This window comes from Homarus americanus, unplaced genomic scaffold (genome assembly GCF_018991925.1).
Source record: "Homarus americanus isolate GMGI-L3 unplaced genomic scaffold, GMGI_Hamer_2.0 scaffold45562, whole genome shotgun sequence".
Classification (NCBI taxonomy): domain Eukaryota; kingdom Metazoa; phylum Arthropoda; class Malacostraca; order Decapoda; family Nephropidae; genus Homarus; species Homarus americanus.
Window position 1 is genome coordinate 12,887,457 of NW_024744839.1, and position 21,123 is coordinate 12,908,579.

Genomic DNA, 21,123 nt, shown 5'->3' on the forward strand with positions numbered 1-21,123 from the left:
TGTGTCGGGCAGCATCTCGAGACAGGATGACACACTGCATTAGGTCACGATGACGCTGACGTGCTGGGGAACTTTGGCCCTGGGACGCGAAGAGGAGTACACCCTCCTAATATGGGTCGGGCTTTGTCCAGGGTCGTCGTGCCTCTGATTTGGCGACTGTGGGCGGCCCTCACTGGTGGAAGGGCGCTGCTGCTTCCGCCGACGCTGTCCCTTGGGTATGTTTGTCGGGCAACACTTGTCGTAGTGGCCCAGACGGCCACACACATTGCACTGGACGCGTTTGGCTGGGCACCGTACTGTAAGTGACCAGTGGCCCTTGCGGTCACAACTGTTGCAGGTAGACTCAGCAGCTGGACACACCTGTGTTCCGTGCTGCCTACCACAGCTGTTGCAAAGGGAGGTGGGCGTAGGTGTTGGGGTAGACTTCTTGTCTTTCTTGTATTGGGACATAGCCCGTACGGCTGTAGTGGGAGCTAGGATGGCAGAGGTAGCACACCTGGCAGTATCATAGGAGCGACATACTGTCAATACTTCCTTAAGAAAGGAGGAAGAGTCGAGGGAGGTGAGGCGTTGGACAAGCTCCTCGTCCTTAACACCCATCAGGATCACCTGCTTCAACTGGGTCTCTTCGCACTGCTGGTGATTACCGGGACATATGTCTATCTCTTCCGAGGCTCTCTTGACTCGTACATAGAAATCGTCAAAAGTCTCGCCCTCCATCTGTCTACAACTAAACACTTCCCTCCTGCGGAGAGCTTCATTCTGCTGACCCTTGATGTGCCGTTCTAGAACATCCAGTACCTCCTCTACAGACAACAAAGACGTCGGGGGCACTTGCAACGTGTGTTCCAACACATGCTGCGTTCCCAAAGACAGGCACATACGTAGCTGAATGAGTTGTTTAGGCTGTGGGAAGCTCTGGAGATCCACCATTGTAGCATAATCAGTCCACCGTCACCGCCACTCACGAAAAGTCTGGAAAGTCTCATCAGGCTTCAAGGTGGGTGGGGGTTGGACAACCACTTTGGTAGAGGGCGTTGACGAGGTATCTGAGCCGGTCGGTACCGGAGTAGTGGAAGGGCCAAGGGCTTGATTAGCAGTGAGGCTAGATATCAAAGCTGCAAACCGTTTGTTATCTTCCAATCTCCTTTTGTGGTCCTCAGCACGTCTTCTCGCTTCGTCCTCACGCCTTTCCTCCCTCATAAGCTTCATCAGAGCAATTATCTCTGAGGACGAGGCTGAGGGTCGAGGGTGTGGCTGGGAGATGTGTTGGGAGAGGGTGGGGCGTCGCGGTCTGACTGGTCATCCATCTCTGTAGAGCTGTCATCCGTCTGACTCATCCGGGCGCTAGGGACACCGCTGCGTGAGGCCCGGGGCATAATTACTTTATCTGTATATTGTATGTCAAATCAGTGTTGACCGGTCAGCCCGTCGTATCAACCAGATCTGAGACAACAAAATTAATTGAATACACAGATAAGTAACTTATATATATGTATATATATATATATATATATATATATATATATATATATATATATATATATATATATATATATATATATATATATATATATATATATATATATATATATATATATATATATATAATATATATGAAGAAATGACTGCAGTCGGAGTGTCCGTGCGTGAGTTGGTGTGTGTAGGTGGGGGTAGCCTGGAGGGAGGTGGGGAAGAGTCAGATTTGACGCCGCTGACGTTAATTCACTCCTATATCAGCCTTCCACCTTAGAGAATCCTTTAAGACAAGGACACACACTTTAGCACTACACACATGAGGGGCACTTAAGACACTTCACAGGAACTTGCGGTCACTGCACACTGCTCAAAACTCATTGGTCATTCAAACGAATTTTTGTGGGAGACAATGCGAGAGTAGGAGAGCGACGGGTGATGGAGTGAGTTGACGGAGCGGGGTCTACCGGTCTTGATTTTATACGAACGGACTTATTTCCACTTAATCGATCACTTGATACTCACTGCGCCATGGAGATGTTCAGGGTACTTGGTTCTAATTACAGGAGCGAACATAAACAACTGTAGAGTTCTGTAGGTTCTATTCAACGGAAATATACAAGGTGCGCTTACAAGCGCAGGTAGTCCCTACACACCTATATGGGTCAACTGACCTCTCTCTGACCTCTTAGGCGACATTTGGTAAGTGGTACATTAGCAGCTTCCAGATGCCGCCAGGCACATTTATCTAAGCGTGTGGTGACATGAAACAGAGGCATTGCCACACGCTACTGACTGGAGAAGTAATGTATATATATAGAGTACATACAAGGCATACATACAACATACATAATATACATACAATAGATTATATAAATCAAATGTAATTAACCCATTTATATAAATACTTTTGCCTATAAGACAGGGGCTATTACAAATAGGGGAGGTGCGATATCAATTGCGGATAAGCAGGGTTGTAATTATCAGGGTTGCAAATAGTGAGGTATTCCTGTACAGTATTAGAAAATTGGATTTCAGGATCAATCTCTCATATTTGCAGATTTAGAGAAAAGTTAATGAGATGTAGATAATTGCTAACATTGAGGTTGTATAATGTTTTTTCTGCATTTTGTAAGTAATCTTTTGGTTAATCCTTGTCTGCAGCTATTTTATGTGCTACATATAATTATATACAGTACTGTATTGATGAATATTTAAATTAGGAATGTTTTAATCAACTGCTTAATAAATTTAAACAATTTCTTAATCAACTTCAATTTACAGGCTGAAATTGTCAACCAGGAATCCAGCAAATTGGAAAATGAAGAGAAGCACACGCTGAAGACAACAGTAACCAAGAATGACATGTGTACTCTTGCTGATGAAGAAGTTGTCACACCTGAAAATGGAACACCCGAACATATCGTTAAGAAACAAAAATGTGCTGTGTGTATCACCTGCATTGGTTTGCTGCAGTGGGGTTGTTCTACTGATGCTATCAAGTTGGTAAGCAGGTCTGGTCAGTTTTATGATTTCAATTAAAAATGCTGATAAAAATATTTCATCATTGTAATATGAATAAGTTTATTTATATACAGTACACAGAATATTAAAAAAGAAATTCATGACTAGGACAGCATGTACTAATCACATTAGATATCATTTCATTTGCCTATCTCCAGTGTTTACGTATTTAGGAAGACTAAATAAAATTTTAGCAAAAATAAATTCCTTTAAAGAAATCTAAATATACTCTATTTTAAGACAACTTACAAATGATTATTTAATGTGTGGGCAGGTAGTCTTTGATAACCTCAGGGAGCTGCAAGCATACCTTGCCAACTGTTCCCACTCTTTGGGTTGGTTATAAAACTTTGCTTCAACATGCCTGATGCTAAGTAAGACACCAAAGCTGTGTTCTTCCTCTGATCCCTGCTGCATTTTCTGGATTGGCACTCCGCCTATACAGAGGGTACTAGGTGAGCTTCCTTTTGACAATACAACAGTCCAAGTTTGGGTAGCACACTGAGAGGCTGCTCCTTCATCAACTGCCTGATACCGTGCCTAGCTTTAGTACCACATCACGCATGGTATGGTGTCCCTAAAGCTGATTGTAGTGGGTCACCCTGAGACCACTGAACTGCTTTTGTGGCCTTGGGGTGACCCACACTCGTGTGTGAAGTGGGCCTTACATCGGAATATGAGCTGTGGCTAGCCCGCCGGTTCGAAATATTACTGTAGGAGTGTAAGGTATTGTAATTTTTCTTTTGTGAATAAACGGGGTATGCTTTGTGACTATCAAATAGCGGTGTTAAAATATCATTTGTGGATAAGGAGTTGCGAATAGTGAGGTATTTCTGTACTGTACTGTGCTGGGTGGTGACCTTCATAGCTATCTTGGCATGCAGTCAACAACATAAATTTTCTACACACCATAAAGGTGCAAGAATTCTGAACAACACTCATTTACTAGGGTGATTCCTGTTAATTTATCTGTATTAACTATACGTGAAATACAAAATACATCGTATAGGTTATACAATGCATCACAATCAGAAATACCAACCTTACCAACTAAACGTGGCGTTAGTCATTGATTGTTGTGAAAGCCGTCAGACATGGGTGTAAAATTTTTGTTGTTGATTGTATACACTGAGGGTTATGAAGGTGCGCCTGGTGGAAAAGGCTGTGGTACAGTACAAGGAAGAATAATTGAGTTTGGGCTTAGCACCAAGTATGGATGTATACAACAAGTTGTTTAAGAAAATGGTGAGTTGGTTGATTATATATGAGTCAGGTGGAACAAAAACACAGATTAACTACTGACTGTACTTGTCAGGAAATCAGATTGGAAGCGTGTTAGGGATGTAAAGGATGTAACATAGGAAGAATGTGTACTGCAGCACAGAATACTTATGTGTGACATGTTTTTTAAAATGTGTAGAGAATGGAAGGTGTACAGTATGTTCCAAGAAGGAGAGTGAGGAAATTGACGGTACAGAATGTAATGGAAGCATTTTATGCTAAGCTAGTTATAATAAAAACTAACACTGTGAGTACGCTGAAATGTCAAATGAGATTGATGGGGGAGGTACACTATGTTACAGAACTTGTCATACTTTGAGACCTTTAGTCTTATACTTCAGTGATTCAATGTTACCGTATTTTTCAGCTTGAAAGATGCACTTTTTATGACAAAAATATACCTTGAAAATTACCATGTGTCTTCCAGGATGCTAGTTGATAGTTGTAGCAAGGTTTTCTTAGGGTCAACTGAAATCAGCCCCTTACAAAGACTTTTACCTCATTACAGTACTTAACAATTACAAGTATTCTCTATACAGTACTATAAAACTATTGATTTAACTAATATTGTTGATATACAGCTCCTCCCCGACTTACGACCTACTCGACTTACGACCTGCCTCAGTCATACCAAAATTTGGTCAAATTACGTATTTTCGAGTCCCAAAATCAGTACACAGACAAAATTTTTGTTTGTAATTCACTTTAAAATGGCTGGCAAGCTTAAAAGTAAGAGTTTTGTGGTGCTGAGAAGAAAAAGAGACACCCATTTTAGATTTTCTATGTATTATTTAAGCATTTCCGACTTACTACCATTTCGACTTACGACCTGGATTTGGGTCCCTAACCCCGTCGTAAGTCGGGGAGGAGCTGTACTGCAAAAAAAAATAAAAATAAAACCTTGCTGCTGTGCGGTTTATTTACTAATGGCAGTGGTGCGGCAGCTCTATCTATTGAGGAATTGCTAAAGGTTGTCTGCTGGTCTCAAAGCACAGGAATGTTTGTTTCTTCATATGTAGGCTCTCATATTTGGACACCCATTTAGACTGTAAAAACCTAGCGAAATTAAAATCTTCCGAATTTAAATACAACTTCCTATGGAGACAATTAATTTGACTCTGGTACTTTCAATGTTTGGCAAAATTTTGCCTTATTTACCCTACTTTTTGGGCGAATTACTACCTGTAATAAAGCAACATCCTAATAAACCAACAAAAATAACACAGATAAAGTTAAATTAAAACTAAAAACAACACAGAAAAAGTTTTTATGTTCTACAGCTTCAGCTAGAGTTGAACCTGATGACTTGGCAACTTCGTCATCCGGGCAAAAACACACACAACAACATTGGCTCTCCTTATGTTTTCAACGTTACCACCGGTGGTGGGTAGAATTTTTGTTTTAAATTCAGAAACATTAATTAAGATATATACGAACAGTAAATAAGTGTTGCTTTCATATTCTCATGTAGAGTAATGACGATATGTTTTCACATGTGCTCACTTATATACGCGATCTCACTTTTTTTCTTTACCATTAATGGTAAGCTACTTCTATTGTTCCATTTATTAACATTAAATAACATTACAGTACAGTGGTCCCTCGGTTAACGAGCACAATTTGTTCCAGAAGGTTGTTCGTTAACTGAAAAATTCGTTAACCGAAACCATTGTTTTAATGGGTTTTTGGGTAATTGGTTCCAGCTCACCGAAAATTACATGCAAACTAAAAATAAATGCAGTAAAGTACACTTACTTTGAGGTGTGCATGTCGAAGGCTCCTGGTTGATTAGTTCACTTGGTGTAATTCAAGATTATTTTCTTTAAATCAACACTGTTGATTAGTTCACTTGGTGTAATTCAAGATTATTTTCTTTAAATCAACACTGCACTGTACTATATATTATCAATATGTAAAATAATTTCAAAATGACCAATAATTTGACTGGAAACACAGAAAAAAGCATTTATATTGAAGAGTCTCAAACCAGATGTTCCTTCCTCTGAACTGGTAAACAAACTGACGCCTAGGTTGGTGTGTTGAGTGGCTGTTTGGCGCACAAAAAACTAGCTTCTTGTACTTCAATTATGTTCAATAATTGTTAAAATGACTAAAAAATTTAATAAAAAACTTTTAAAATTATTGAATAGTACAACCTTCTTGATATTTACTAAAATGGTAAGGAATTTAAGCCCTAAAACCGATTACTGTATTGGCAGACTAATACTACAGCTGGTGGACAGCCAAATGCAGGCAAAAACATGTTAGGGAAAAATTCGTAAGGAATTCGTTAACCGAGGGTTTGCTAGTTAACCGAAGTGAAGAATCTTATGGAAGGTAATTCATTAACCGAAATTTCGTAAACCGAGGCGCTCGTTAACTGAGAAATCACTGTACAGTACAGTCGGCCCTTAACATATGCGGGGGTTAGGTAACAGAGATACCCGTGAATGTTAAAAATCCGTGTAATTTTGCTGCCCCCCCCTAAAAAAAAAAACCCTGGCTCCCCATGTCCTTATTTACTGTATATACCTGTGTGTAGTTCGAGTTTTTAAGACCAAATTATTTGGCAAAAAATTGGAGATAGACCTCTAAACGGGTAATGGTTTCGTTAGCGTTGAAAAATATTTACCAGTAACTACCAGTAAACAATGGAAACGACGCACCAACGCACCACCAGCTGTGAGTGTCGGTACAGTTTCCAGGGCAGATCTCTTGCGTCATCATAGCAAGCCCAAAGTAGCCAAATCCATGGTATGGTAGCACAGGACGATGTAAAACAAAGTATTCATTTATTAAAGTTTATTTATAGATACTGTACATAAATTTTTGTTCATTACATTTGAAACATCAATCTTTGTTAATTAAATTTGAAACAAAAGAAAACTACGATACCGTATTTTCATTAAAATATTACATCACAAGTATATTTTACCTTAACTGTGACTGAATGAATATAGGTATTCTCAGAAATAAATATGGAAATATAATATTTTTGCTGGAATGACGTACATATTACAGTGGAAAGTGGGATAAAATCATGAAAACAATGACATTCTCTTTCTTTCGTTATTCAAAAGATGTTACCATAATCGCTTTTCGAATGGTTTTCAGTTAAAAAACTGTTGTACTGTACTCGTACTGTATTACAATAATATTCTATCCTATCATTAGCCTTATAATCCCACAACTGAAAACCATTCGAAAAGCGATTATGGTAACATCTTTTGAACGAAAGAAAGAGAATGTCATTGCTTTTGTCACAATTTTATCCCACTTTCCACTGTAATACGTACATCATTTCAGCAAAAATATTACATTTCCATGTTCTCAGAAATCAATGGTAGTTTTGCTGAAACGTAATGTACAATATTTAATATTAAAATGCAAAAATAGCTATAAAAACAATTAATACACCCGTAATGTACTGGCTGGCATCTCCACTCGTCCCTGCGCCCGCGTCCAAGGTCACCACTCCTCCCAACTCGCTCCCTCCGCTACCTCCTCCACCTCCTCTGCCTCCTTCACCCCCTCTGCCTCCTCCACCTCCTCACCGTCACTACTGCTGACAACGAACACAAATGTTTTGTGAATAACTGCACCTCCACTTCCTATGTACAGTACTGAACTGTACTGTGCTGTGCATTTTTACGAACAATAAACATGGCAAGAAAAGCTATTAAAAAAAAAGAGATAAAAATTTCACTTTACTGTACAGTACCTATCCTCGGCGACAGGACGGGGGTCATCGGGCTCATCGTCACTCAATTCCATAACGGGTGATGAAGTGGGGGCGACGGTGGATTCAGCTGCTTCCTCACTGCCACCAGTGATTGATGGTGTTAAATCTCTCCTTCGGTGATCAAAGAACATGGTGATGGGGAGTTGTCGTCTCTTTCTTTCATTTCTTCCATGATGTTTTTGTATGGAGCGAAAACGTCATCCATCCCTCGCATGAATTTCAGGGCACGCACCATGGTGGGGTCCATACTATAGGCCAGGTTTTTCAGTGCCTCAATATTCCTGGTCATCTCCCCCAACTTCTCCAACGTTATTTCTTGGTGCTCTTCCTCATCCTCTTTCCCTTTCGCTTCCTCTTCCTTGCCTGAGTCTACTAACTCCTGTAGATCCTCCTCGGTCAGCTCAGTGTCGTGCTCTTCAATTAGCTCCCTAATCTCGTCCTCTGCCATGTCCCGGAAGCCTTCAGCAGCCACTTTCCTTGACAGTGCCAGGGTCTTTCTGAATATTTTCATTAAAATCCATCAAAATCATTTTCCTTGTCATCATCTTAAGCACCAAACAGCTCCTCCCAGTCTTCTCCTTGAACAGGGCTAGAGGGTACGTGTTTTTCGAATCGTTTTCAATTAAAAAAATGTTACAGCACATGTATATTTTACCTAAACTGTGCCTGAATGAATATCTTCTCAGAAATAAATAGTAGTTTTGCTGAAACGTGATGTATTTCAATGTAAAATAGGATAAAATACATGACGAAAACAAAAGACTTTACCTAACCTTCCAATGTTCAAGAGATGTTACTTGTTTTTTAATAGTTTTCGGTTAAAATACTGTTATATTACAATGATATTATATTCATACTGTGCTTGATATACTACATTCGCGGAAATGTAATATTTTTGCTGAAATGACGTACGTATTAGTGGAAGTGGGATAAAATCATGACGAAAACAATGACTTTCACTTTCTTTCGTTCAAAAGATGTTACCGTAATCGCTTTTCGAATGGTTTTCAGTTAAAAAACTGTTGCATCACAAGTGAATTAGGATAGAAATTATTGTAATACAACAGTTTTTTAACTGAAAACCATTCGAAAAGCGATTACGGTAACATCTTTTGAACGAAAGAAAGCGAGTCATTGCTTTCGTCACTTTCCACTGTAATACGTACGTCATTTCAGCAGAATATTACATTTCCATATTCTCAGAAATAAATACTGTAGTAGTTTTGCTGAAACGTAATGCATTTCAATGTAAATTAGGATAAACTACATGAAAACAAAAGAATTTACCTAACCTTCCGATGTTCAAGATATGTTACTCGTTTTTTTAGTAGTTTTTGGTTAAAATACTCTTATATTAATGATATTCTATTCATACTGTGCTTGATATAATACATTCACGGAAATGTAATATTTTTGCAACTACAATGCTGATGTCAACACAAGCGTGGTTACAGCGAGACTGACTGAGTGAGGGAGAGCTATGCGTGTGTGTGAGGTTGCGGGAGCGGGCGGTGTCCCGTGTTCGGTGCCACGCGCGAGTTGAATGGCGCGCGATTTGAATGTACTTCAATTACTTAAATGTACAGAATATTCCTCCGGCGGGGCAATCCGCGTATTTTCAAATCCGTGTATTATAAACCCGTGTATGTTAAGGGCCGACTGTACACTGACGACCAGGTGTTCAACATGGACGAATCCGGCCCATTTTGGAAAAAGCTGCCTCCCAAGACCTTTGTTGTCCAGTCTGCCAGCAAGGTTCGGGGTCGGAAGTTGCAGAAGGAGCGCATCACCGTCCTCTTTACCACCAATGCCTCCGGTACCTGTAAACCAAAGTTATCGGTGATTCACACAGCCCGCAAGCCGCACGCCTACAAGAACGTGGACATGAGCAAGATTAATGTCCACTGGCTGATCGCACGCAAGGCGTGGATGTTCTCTGCTCTGTCACTCTCCTGGTTTGATGACTGTTTCGTTCCCGACGTGAAGAAATTCTGCGAGCAAAAAAATGTTCCATTCAAGATTTTGTTGCTCCTTGACAACGCACCTGGACACTCGCCCCTACTTATGGATCGTCACCCCAACGTAAAAGTGGTCTTCCTTCCTCCCAACACTACGTCATTAATCCAGCCCATGGACCAGGAGTTGATCTGCAATGTTAAAGCTGCATACTCGGCAAAGAAATTCATGCTCCTGAACGACTGTACCAACACCAAGGATGAGTTGCGTAAGCTGGGTGACACCGACAGCGAGAGTAAAAGCAACAAGGACAAGGAACAAGAGGTGGTGACTCAAGAAGTTCTCGTCAAACAGTTTTGGAAGAAATTTAACGTCAAACAAGCTGTAGACTTCTTGGTGGAGGCATGGGATCAGCTGTCTATAGCTACGATTCGTCACGCATGGAGGCATGTGTTGCATGGCATACCAGGTGAGAGGCGGAGTCAACCTGTGACTGGTGAGGTTCAGTCTGTGACAGTGGCATTGGACCTTGCAAGAGCAGCTGCTCACAGTATTACAGCTGAAGGCTTCTCCGAGACCACCAACGAAGACATCCTGGAGGTGATCAGAGATCCTGAAATGACTGCCGACGAGATGTTGGAAGATGATAACGTCAGTGAAGAGGAAGGTGGTGCGTCAATCCCAGAAGAACACAAATTAACGCATAGTAATATTAAGGGTGCCATCGAGTGTGAAGAAAAATTACAGCTCTTCCTTTCCAACGACCCTGACGATGACCGCTATGAAGTCTTCCATACCCGGCTGGTGCAGGCTATGGACCCGTACATCAAGGTGTATCAAGACAACATCAACACTAGCCGTCAAAAAAGCATTACCGAGTTCTTCGCCCGCAACCCACCACAGCCAGCCAGAGCCAGCGATAGTGACAGTGAAATTGACTTTGAGGGATTTGTCAGGGAAGCCCTGACAACTATAACTGGTAGTGATGGTGATGCACCTAGTAATGGTGATTCTCCTGAGGGCCAGTAATCTGCCCTCTGCCTCGGAACCAGCCTCCATCCCCGTATGCCGACCCATCTCTTCTACTAACGTAAGTGTTACACCCAACCTTTAGTTTTCCTAACCTAACCTTTAGTTTTCCTAACTTAACCTTTATTTTTCCTAACCTAACCTCTTCTATATTAAGTGTGTGTGCATACCATCATAAAGGTAAGATAATATTTTTACTACAACACAGTTGTGTGTCGTAATAAAGTGGAGTTTGGGGGTCGGGCCAGTCTCTATTGGAATTAATCCCATATGTTCTGTTGTTCACTTTACGCGGATTTCACTTTCCGCGGTACCCTGTGGGTTCAATTGACCGCGTAAATCGGGGTACTACTGTACTTAAAACAACCATATTAATTTTACTACACCTACAACCAAGGTCTTATTTTCTTCAGTTTTATATGTAGAACCAGTCAGTCACTGGTTTTGTAATCAACGAAAACAATGCTGTGTCATTTCCTCGTGTGTTTTAATATTCTACGTATTATTAATGAATTGTATTTCTCATTTTGCACACATAAACATTAATTCAATAAAAAAGACATTCAGTAATAAACAATAATGAATTTTTTGTACATAAGAGAAATGACGCTGTTTACACGATTATGCACATCGTCTGCACGTTGGCGGGCCGTTCAAACCCGTCGAAATTCAAGTTTCTGCCGTCAAAATTTTTATTTATTTTTTTTTGTGTGTGTTCCAATAAAATACGTTGAATTAAAAACTCGAAATTTGAGAAGCTACTATATGACATTTAACCCTTAAATATGTCTTCAAAGAGACCATGATGCAGAGAAAGTGGTGCTAGTGCTTCCAAGCATAAGCACAAGTCACTCTGTATCCAGGAAAAGGGTGAATTTCCATGGTCCGGCACCGGTCAGGTCCCGAGGTTGCCGGACTAGAGAGGTACAACCTGTATTTCAATGTAAAATAGGATAAAATACATGACGAAAACAAAAGACTTTACCTAACCTTCCGATGTTCAAGAGATGTTACTCTTTTTTTAATAGTTTTCGGTTAAAGTACTATTATATTACAATGATATTCTATTCATACTGTGCTTGATATACTACATTCACGGAAATGTAATATTTTTGCTGAAGTAGCGTACGTATTACAGTGGAAAGTGGGATAAAATCGTGACAAAACAATGACTTTCGCTTTCTTGCGTTCAAAAGATGCTACCGTAATCGCTTTTCGAATGGTTTTCAGTTAAAAAAACTGTTGCATCACAAGTGAATTAGGATAGAATATTATTGTAATACAACATTTTTTTAACTGAAAACCATTCGAAAAGCGATTACGGTAACATCTATTGAACGAAAGAAAGCGAAAGTCATTGCTTTCGTCACTTTCCACTGTAATACGTACGTCATTTCAGCAAAAATATTACATTTCCACATTCTCAGAAATAAATAGTAATTTTGCTGAAACATAATGTATTTCAATGTAAATTAGGATAAACCACATGAAAGCAAAGGACTTTACCTATCCTTCCGATGTTCAAGATATGTTACTCGTTTTTTTAATAGTTTTCGGTTAAAATACTGTTATATTAGTGATATTCAATTCATACTGTGCTTGATATATAGTAAAACCTCGATTAAACGACCCTCGATTAACCGACTTTCGGATTAACCGTCAATCCCGAACTCCTAAATTTATTTATTTTTTTTATTACAGGGATTAGCCTACCGGGCACAGGTCACTGACCCACATCGGGGCCTGGGGGGCGATAATGTATTAATATTAATAATGATAATAATAATATTAATAATAATAGTACAGTAATAAAGAACCATAAATAAATGCAAAAATTAAAAAAAACAAATCAAGAGTGAGAAACAATATATGTATGTTGTGTTGTCAATAGTAAGAGAAGCAATTGAGACCCTGCAATTGTGTGTAAATGAGGTAGAAAGTCAGATGAGCTTCCTGGAACTTGGTCACAATTTTTGTGATGACATAATTATGTTCTTTGACTTTTCCATTTTTTATTCACGATTTCTGTGCTGGTTCATATTTATTTACTAAAGTGGTTAATGTTTTAAAGCAAATTCTATTGAAATATGAATGGTAAATGAACAAAAATGAATAGAGGGAATTAAATGAGGTAGGTTAGGTAAAGGTACTTTGAAAATGTATGTTTTATTTCCGTAGACTTTATGTACTATTAACCGACCTTTCGGATTATCCGTCGGCCCCCTTCCCCCCATATGTGGTCGGTTAATCGAGGTTTTACTGTAATACATTCACGGAAATGTAATATTTTTGCAACTACAATGCTGATGTCAACACAAGCGTGGTAACAGCGAAACTGACTGAGCGAGGGAGAGCTATGCGTGTGTGTGTGTGTGAAGTTGCGGGAACGGGCGGTGTCGCTTGCGATTTGAATGTGCTTCAATTACTTCAATGTACAGAATATTCCTCCAGGGGGCAATCTGCGCATTTGCAAATCCGTGTATGCTAAACCAGTGTATGTTAAGGGCCGACTGTACTTAAAACAACCATATTAATTTTTTTACATTAATTTTACTACAGCTACAACCAGGGTCTTATTTTCTTCAGTTTTATATGCAGAACCAATCAGTCACTGGTTTTGTAAACATTAACAAAAACAATGCCATCTCGTCTCCTCGAGTGTTTTAGTATTCTACGTATTATTAATGAATTGTATTGTTCATTTTGCACACATAAACATTAATTCAATCAAAAAGAAATTACGTAATAAACAATAATGAATCTTTTGTACATCAGAGAAATGACGCTGTTTACATGATTGTGCACGTCTGATCGTTGGTGGGCCGCTCAAACCCATCAATACTGTATTCGAGTTTCCGCCGTCAAAATTTGAAATTGTGTATTTTTTTTGTGTCCAAATATAAAACGTCGAATTAAAAACTCGCGAAATTTGAGAACTTACTGTAAAAACCTCGCAAAATTCAAATTGTCCAAATTTAAATACAACTTCCTATGGAGAAAATTTATTTGAGTCTGGTACTTTCGATGTTTGGCTAAATTTTGCCTTATTTACCCTACAGTACTTTTTTGGGCGAATTACTACCTGTAATAAAGCAACATCCTTATAAACCAGGATTTCAAGATGAATAAAATGCTTTTGACTGTTTTACTGCACATGATATTTAGAGATTTACAGGGTTTTTTTAGTTTTATTGTTTGCTTACCAAATATTTTAATTCAACTGATTTTTCCGAGTTGTATTTTTACTTTTATTTTATGTTTTTAAATAAAGATTTTTTGTTTTATTTAGACGTTGATATACATGTTTACATTTGCTTACCTTCTACTGTTGGAAAATATTTCCCGTCGTTGTCATACCGACAAGAACAAGAGAAAGAATGTAAACACTACAGCCCGCTAGATGCAGAGGGGACTAGGTGTAGAAAATGAGTGCTGTATTAAAGATTTCACCTTCTTATACAGATTTTATTTTTAATTGATGAAAATGATGACTGATGAGCAGTTCTAAGTGATGATATTCAAAGAGGTGTGTGTACTTGTGCCAAAAGGGCTGTATATCAAGCAAGGTTTCACTGGTGTCGGTTAGTAAGTATAAAAAGTTTTTTCCCAGAATTACATTTTCAAAATCAGGGTGCGTCTTCCATGATGCAGTGTCTTCCAAGCCGAAAAATACGGTATGTGCAATTTTATTACAAAAATCAGTCTTTAATGGTTAATAATTATAAATAACAAATCTCTTGCCAAAAATATGGCAACTACAGGCATGTTCACACTACTTACTTCTTGCAGGAATTTTTTTTTTAATAAACTCTTTTACTAGGTGAATTTTTGTAAGAAAATTATGCTTTGATATCACTGCTAAGCTTATTTTATGTTTGATTCAGTGGTAATTCAGCATACAGTAAAATTCCTGATTTGTGTGTGTGGAATTTAATAGAAATATTGATTCTTGGGAGTGGATATGGTCTCCCCTGTATGCACTCAGTTAACACAGGCCAGCTCACGTCACTCTCGTGCTTTCATTTTCCAGCATTATGTAGTGCAAAACATTGACAAGTTTCTCTGACAGTAAACAAAAAGTGGATCTATTATGTTGTGTTGGGGCAGATGGTGTTGTATGTAAACTTGTGGAGGAGTATGAGGTTGGACCATTTGAACAAGCACAATCTGCAATTTAAAGACAAATAAGAACAAATAACTGTAGCCCTAACCATGGCAAACACCACCAAGTGAGGTCTCACAAGCGCAAGATATAGTTTTAGGGTAACCTCTCTAGGCTTGTAACTAACACTCCTTTGTATGAACCCAAATACTTTATTAGCCTCGTTTCGAGCAAGTACACATTGCATACTCAGCTTAAGATTCCTACTCATTTTTGCTCCTAAATCTTTCTCACATTCGGTTTTCTCCATAATATCGTTCTTCATCTGATATCTAGTTTCTCTGTTTACATCTCCTAGACAAAGTACTTTACATTTGTTCACATTGAATTTCATCTGCCATTTTTCAGACCATTCAAAACATTTATTTCGATCTTCCTGTAGTTTTGCGGAGTCTTCATCAGATTTAATTATACGCCCAATTTTATTGTCATCAGCAAATTTACTTCTGTTGCCATACTTTGATATCTACTTCGTTTATGTATACAGTGGTCCCTCGGTTAACGAACACAATCCGTTCCAGCAGGTTGCTCATTAACCGAAAAACTCGTTAACCGAAACCATTGTTTCAATGGGTTTTTGGGTAATTGGTTCCATCTCACCGAAAATTGCCTAAATTCAACAAAAAAGGTAGAAAAGTACACTTACTTTGAGGTGTGTATGTAGAAGGCTCCTGGATGATGATGATGATGATGGGAATTAGAATGGGGGAGGAGGAGAAGGAAGAAGAGAAGGCATTGGGGTGGAAGAGAAGTCACCCCATGGCACCATTTCACCCATAATATTTTAGTTCTCTTGGTGTATTTCAAGATTAGTTTCTTGAAATCAACACTGCACTGCATTATATATTGTCAATATGTAAAATATATTTCAAAATGACCAATAATTTGCTTGGAAACACAGAAAAAAAGTGTTTAGTTGAAGAGAGTCTCAAGCAAGATGTTACCTCCACTGAAAACAGAGAGAGACTAACGCCTGTCTGGTGTGTTAACAGGCTGGATGGCACGCCAGAAACTAGTTTCTTTACCTTCAATTATGTTCAATAATTGTTAAAATGACTAAAAAAGTTAATATTAAACTTTTAAAATTATTGAATAGTATAAACTTCTTGATATTTACTAAAATAGTAAGGAATTTAAGCCCTAAAACCGATTACTGTATTGGCGGACTAATACTACAGCTGGTGGACCGCCAAATGCAACCGAAAACATGTGGAAGTCGGCTCGTAAAAAACTCGTTAATCGAGAGATTGCTCGTTAACCGAAGTTAAGAATCTTATGGAAGGTAAATCGTTAACCGAAATCTCGTTAACCGAGGCGCTCGTTAACCGAGGGACCACTGTACGTATAATAAATAACAATGGTCCAAGTACTGAGCCTTGGGATACCCCACTAGTGACGTTACTCCAATTGGATTTAGTGCTGTTAATGCTGACTCGCTGTTTCCTGTCCTGTAACCATGCTCTAATCCATTTTAGAATACAGTCTCTCCTCGACTTACGACGAGGTTCCGGACTGATGACCAGGTCGTAAGTCGAAAATGCGAAAATAGTACATAGAAATTCTAAAATTAAATACGGTACAGTAAAAGTAATCAATAATGAAAATTTATTAAAGTGTTACTGTGCACTTACCTTTAATGTATTCAGCTGAATGAACACGGGGGCTCAATAATTTTTTTATTAAACATGGAGACTACATTAATTGTATGAAGCAGAGGAGGAGACAGGGCTGGGTGGGTCATCAATTTCGCTTTCTTCAGACAGGCTAACATACTTGCTTGTTGAAGGTATTGGACCATCTTTAGGGAGGGAAGAGGCAGCAGTGGTGGGGCGTGAGGAGGCAGCACTGGGGGACTTCTTAAAATATATGTCCAATTTAGACTGCACAGTTTGCCTTTTCTTTTCATTGTAAATCTCCCTGTAGCAAGCAAGTGCATCTTGGATCATTCTGTCAACTTTTGCAAAACGCTCAAAATTTTGATCCATTTCTTCAAACATTTGCATCCCCATATTAATAGTAGCAAATGCCTCTGCCTTGTCCTTAAAAATTGTTGATATCGTCGAGTGAGAGAAGCCAAGGTCGCGTGAAATGGTTGCTACCGTTTTTCCATTTGCTTATTGCATTATTATTTTAATTTTCGTCTCAAAAGTAATTGACTGTCTCCTTTTCTTATCAGCACCATGAGAACTCTCACTTTTACGCTTGCCAGCCATTTTAAAGGGAATTAGAAACGAAAATTTTGTCAGTACACAGCGCGATCACTAACAACAACAACAACGGCCAAACACCAGCTGAGCGGGCTATGGTGTGGATGCTGTACACACACGAGTCGGCCCAGCCCACGCTGTCGTACGGGACGGAAATGTTTTGGTACTAGAAAATACGTAATTTGAAAAATATTTTATACGACTACGGCGGTCGTATGTCCAGGTTGTCGTAAGTCGAGGAGTACCTGTATCTCCTCCAATGCCATGAGCCTCCACTCCTCTTATTAGTCTTTCGTGTGGGACTCTGTCGAAGGCTTTACCAAAGTCAATATATACTACATCATAATCATGCCCCTCGTCCACTAATTCGAAAACAGCTGAAAATATTGTTAATAGATTAGTTAGACATGAATGCCCACTTGTGAAGCCATGTTGGGAATCATTGATCAACTTGTGCTTCTCCGGGTGATTTCGAATAGAGTTTGAAAATATTGCTTCCAGTAATTTTCCTACAATTGATGTTAAGTTGATTGGATGGTAGTTAGAGGATAGTGATCTATCTCCCTTCTTGAAAATCGGTATTACATTCGCTATCGTCCAGGATTCCTGGTACTACATTCCTGTAATACTCTGGCAAATATCTCATCAGGACCTGGTGACTTATTAGGCTTTAGTTTGTCTATTTGGTTACTAGCGTCGGTACTAGTCACTACTATCTCGCTTAATCTATTTTCTTCACTATCTCTGTATATATTCGGTGTCTTGGGTATCATGTTTAAATTTTTGGTGGTGAAAACTGTTGAAAATTTTTTATTCTGATTATTGCTCATTTCTCCGTCATTATCAGTTAGTTCGCCGGTATCTGACCGTATTGGTCCAATCTTTTCTTGTGTCTTAGTTTGATACATTTGATAGAATCCCTTGGGGTTTGACTTCGTCTCCCTTGCTACCTTCAGTTCATTATTCCTCTATGCTTTTCTTATCTCGGTCTTAACCCTACTGGCCAATACCTTATAATAATCCCGGAGGTAAACTTCACCACGATTTATTCTTCTGCCTATAGCCTTCCTTAGTCCAATAATATTCTTTAAATAATTATTAATCCATTCAGGGTCATTGTTGTCTGATCGGAATTTTCTGTATGGTATGTTCTGCCTTTGTGCAGTACGTCCTCACCCCATGAAGACTCTGTGTGTGTGTGTGTGTGTGTATGTGACACAGCATATACATTAACAGCACTACCAAACCATTGTCTTATAACATTTTACATTATAATTTCTATTTTAAAATTAATTGATACATAATGGCTCGTTAGAGCTACATTTGCACTTAGACAACTGATCAATGAATAAACCAGGGCATATGGAGACTCATTATACATTAGTGATGTCACGAACCTTCGAAACTGCAACCACAACTTCTGAGCAAACACATAACTTAACACAACTTGTAGTCGAATATACTAAGTTAATTACAGTTAACCCTCACTTTACGCGGTCCCACATTCCGCGTTTCCACGTTTACGCGGTGCCCTGCCGGAACCCAGGATGCTCACATTCCGCGGTGCGTGTACCCCTTTACGCGGAGAGCGGCTGGCGAGCCGCGCCATTTTTGGATCCAAACCTCCCGCCATGTTGTGTAAGCGGCGCGAACATGGTGCGCACAAGGTCGCCCAGTCATCAAAACATTACCAGTTCTTCACCCGCCACCCACCACAGCCGGCCCAAGTCAGTGATAGTGATAATTATGGTGAGGATATGGACTTATATGGACTTTGGGGAGTTTGACAAAGAGGCCCTGCAAGCCTCTGTGGTGGATAGTGATACAATTGATACAAGTGACACAGGTGAGGGCCAATAATCTGCCCTCTGCCTCGGAACCAACCGCCCATCCCCGTGTGCCCAGCCATTTTTTCTACTAATGTAAGTGTTAAAAAACCTAATATTATTGATATTTCTCTTAATTATTAATTGTGTGTGCATACCATCATAAAGTTAAGATAATATTTTTACTACAACATAGTTGTGTGTCGTCAAAAAGTGGAGTTTGGGGATCGGCCCGGACTCCATTTCAATTAATCCCATATGTTATGTTATTCACTTTACGCGGGACCCTCCGGGTTACATTAACCGCGTAAAGTGAGGGTTAACTGTACTAAAATTATTATGTCTGGTGCAAACTATGGGCTGTTTTTACTCAAATTATTCACTATCTTACAATAATTCCAGTAAATCAAGTTAATCTTTCCTTCTGGCTGTCGGTACCCCACCTCCCCCCCCTCCTTCCAGCCAGCAGTGGGGGAGCAGATGGCATTGATAACGATTAATGGGATGAATATTGTTTTAGGCTTAAAGTTTTCTCTTATAAAATGTCACAGACTTGACTTAAGAGAATATAACTTGCTTTGCTGGAGTCCTTGTAGGATAGCGATTAATTTGAGTACAGTAAGATCTTGTATTTTGCGAGTAATATAAACTGGAAAAATTGCACCAAATTCAAATTCGCCATATGCAAATACATAAACTAATGGGAAAAATAACAATATAGACTGGCCACTCTACATCAACCTCTGATTTTCCCATTTATAACCTCCAAATGATGCAAATTCTGCCTTTATTGACTTGATTGTGCTTTCCAGAAACTAGTTTTTATGCCTTCCTCAAGTAATTTAATCACACGCTGCTTATCCTGCATCGAGTACTTGGCAAACTTAACTCCTTTATGATAGTCCCGCTTCTCCTTTTCCTTATTTGGCCGCTTAGGTGGGTCTGTCCCACCCACACCAGCACCAGCAGGACCCCCAGGAGAGGTAGAGGCCATTATCTTGACTCGACAGGTGGTAGCACCACCCAATAAAGCACACTATAACAGCCCGGGCGGTCGCTAGGATGGCGAGGGCTACAACGCGATAGTTGTGTTATTGTAAACCTCTTTTACGCTCACCACCGGCAATTTGATCACCAGAACGCTTCTTGGAAACATTCTTCTTACCTTGTCTTTCCGTATTCATCGCTAACACTACAAAATTGGAGAAAATAGCGAAAATCACGGAGTAATTGACAGAAACCGCGTGATTCAACTGATCACGTGATGTAAACAGAGAGTGCTGGTGTAAACCGTTAATAGTCCTCACTGCAAAACATTCTTTTTACTTATTCTTTTCATACAGTATTTCTGGGTAACAGCTAAATTTGTAAAATAAAAAGAAATTTACAGAGTACCTCTTAAAAAACACTTCACAAACAAAAGACACGAATCAATTGAACATGTGATGTTGAACGTGAACTGTAAACATTGCATAACCCTGCACCACGCTTAAAACGTTAAGGATGGAATCGCGTGATAGCCAACAGTCATATGCAAAAGTTCGCGTTTTCCAAACAGCGTTCCCCTATTCATCAACCACGTTGCAACCAACTCGCGTTGACAAAACACGAGTTGTAACAGAAATGACTGTAACTGGTATGAGGACTGTGACGTCATTCAAGATGGTGGCCAGCATTCAGCTTGCTGGATCTCGCGTTCAGCTGGCTGGGTCTCGCGTTCAGGTGGCTGGATCGCGTTCAGGTGGCTGGATCTCGCGTTCAGCTGGCTGGATCTCGCGTTCAGGTGGCTGGATCTCGCGTTCAGGTGGCTGGATCTCGCGTTCAGCTGGCTGGATCTCGCGTTCAGGTGGCTTGATCGCGTTCAGCTTGCTGGATCTCGCGTTCAGCTGGCTGGATCTCGCGAAATTCACGATATTTTAC

At 39.6% G+C, this 21,123-nt stretch overlaps 1 protein-coding gene across 1 annotated transcript in view; it reads left to right on the forward strand.

Annotated features, from left to right (window-relative positions):
- LOC121878170 overlaps nucleotides 1–3,086 on the forward strand; it is a 47,380-nt gene extending 44,294 nt beyond the window's left edge. The window contains exon 2 of the mRNA XM_042384207.1: nucleotides 2,761–3,086. Within this exon, the coding sequence (XP_042240141.1) occupies nucleotides 2,761–3,018 (258 nt within the window). The 3' untranslated portion in view covers nucleotides 3,019–3,086. The remainder of the gene's footprint in view (nucleotides 1–2,760) is intronic.
- The last annotated feature ends 18,037 nt before the right edge of the window (nucleotides 3,087–21,123 follow it).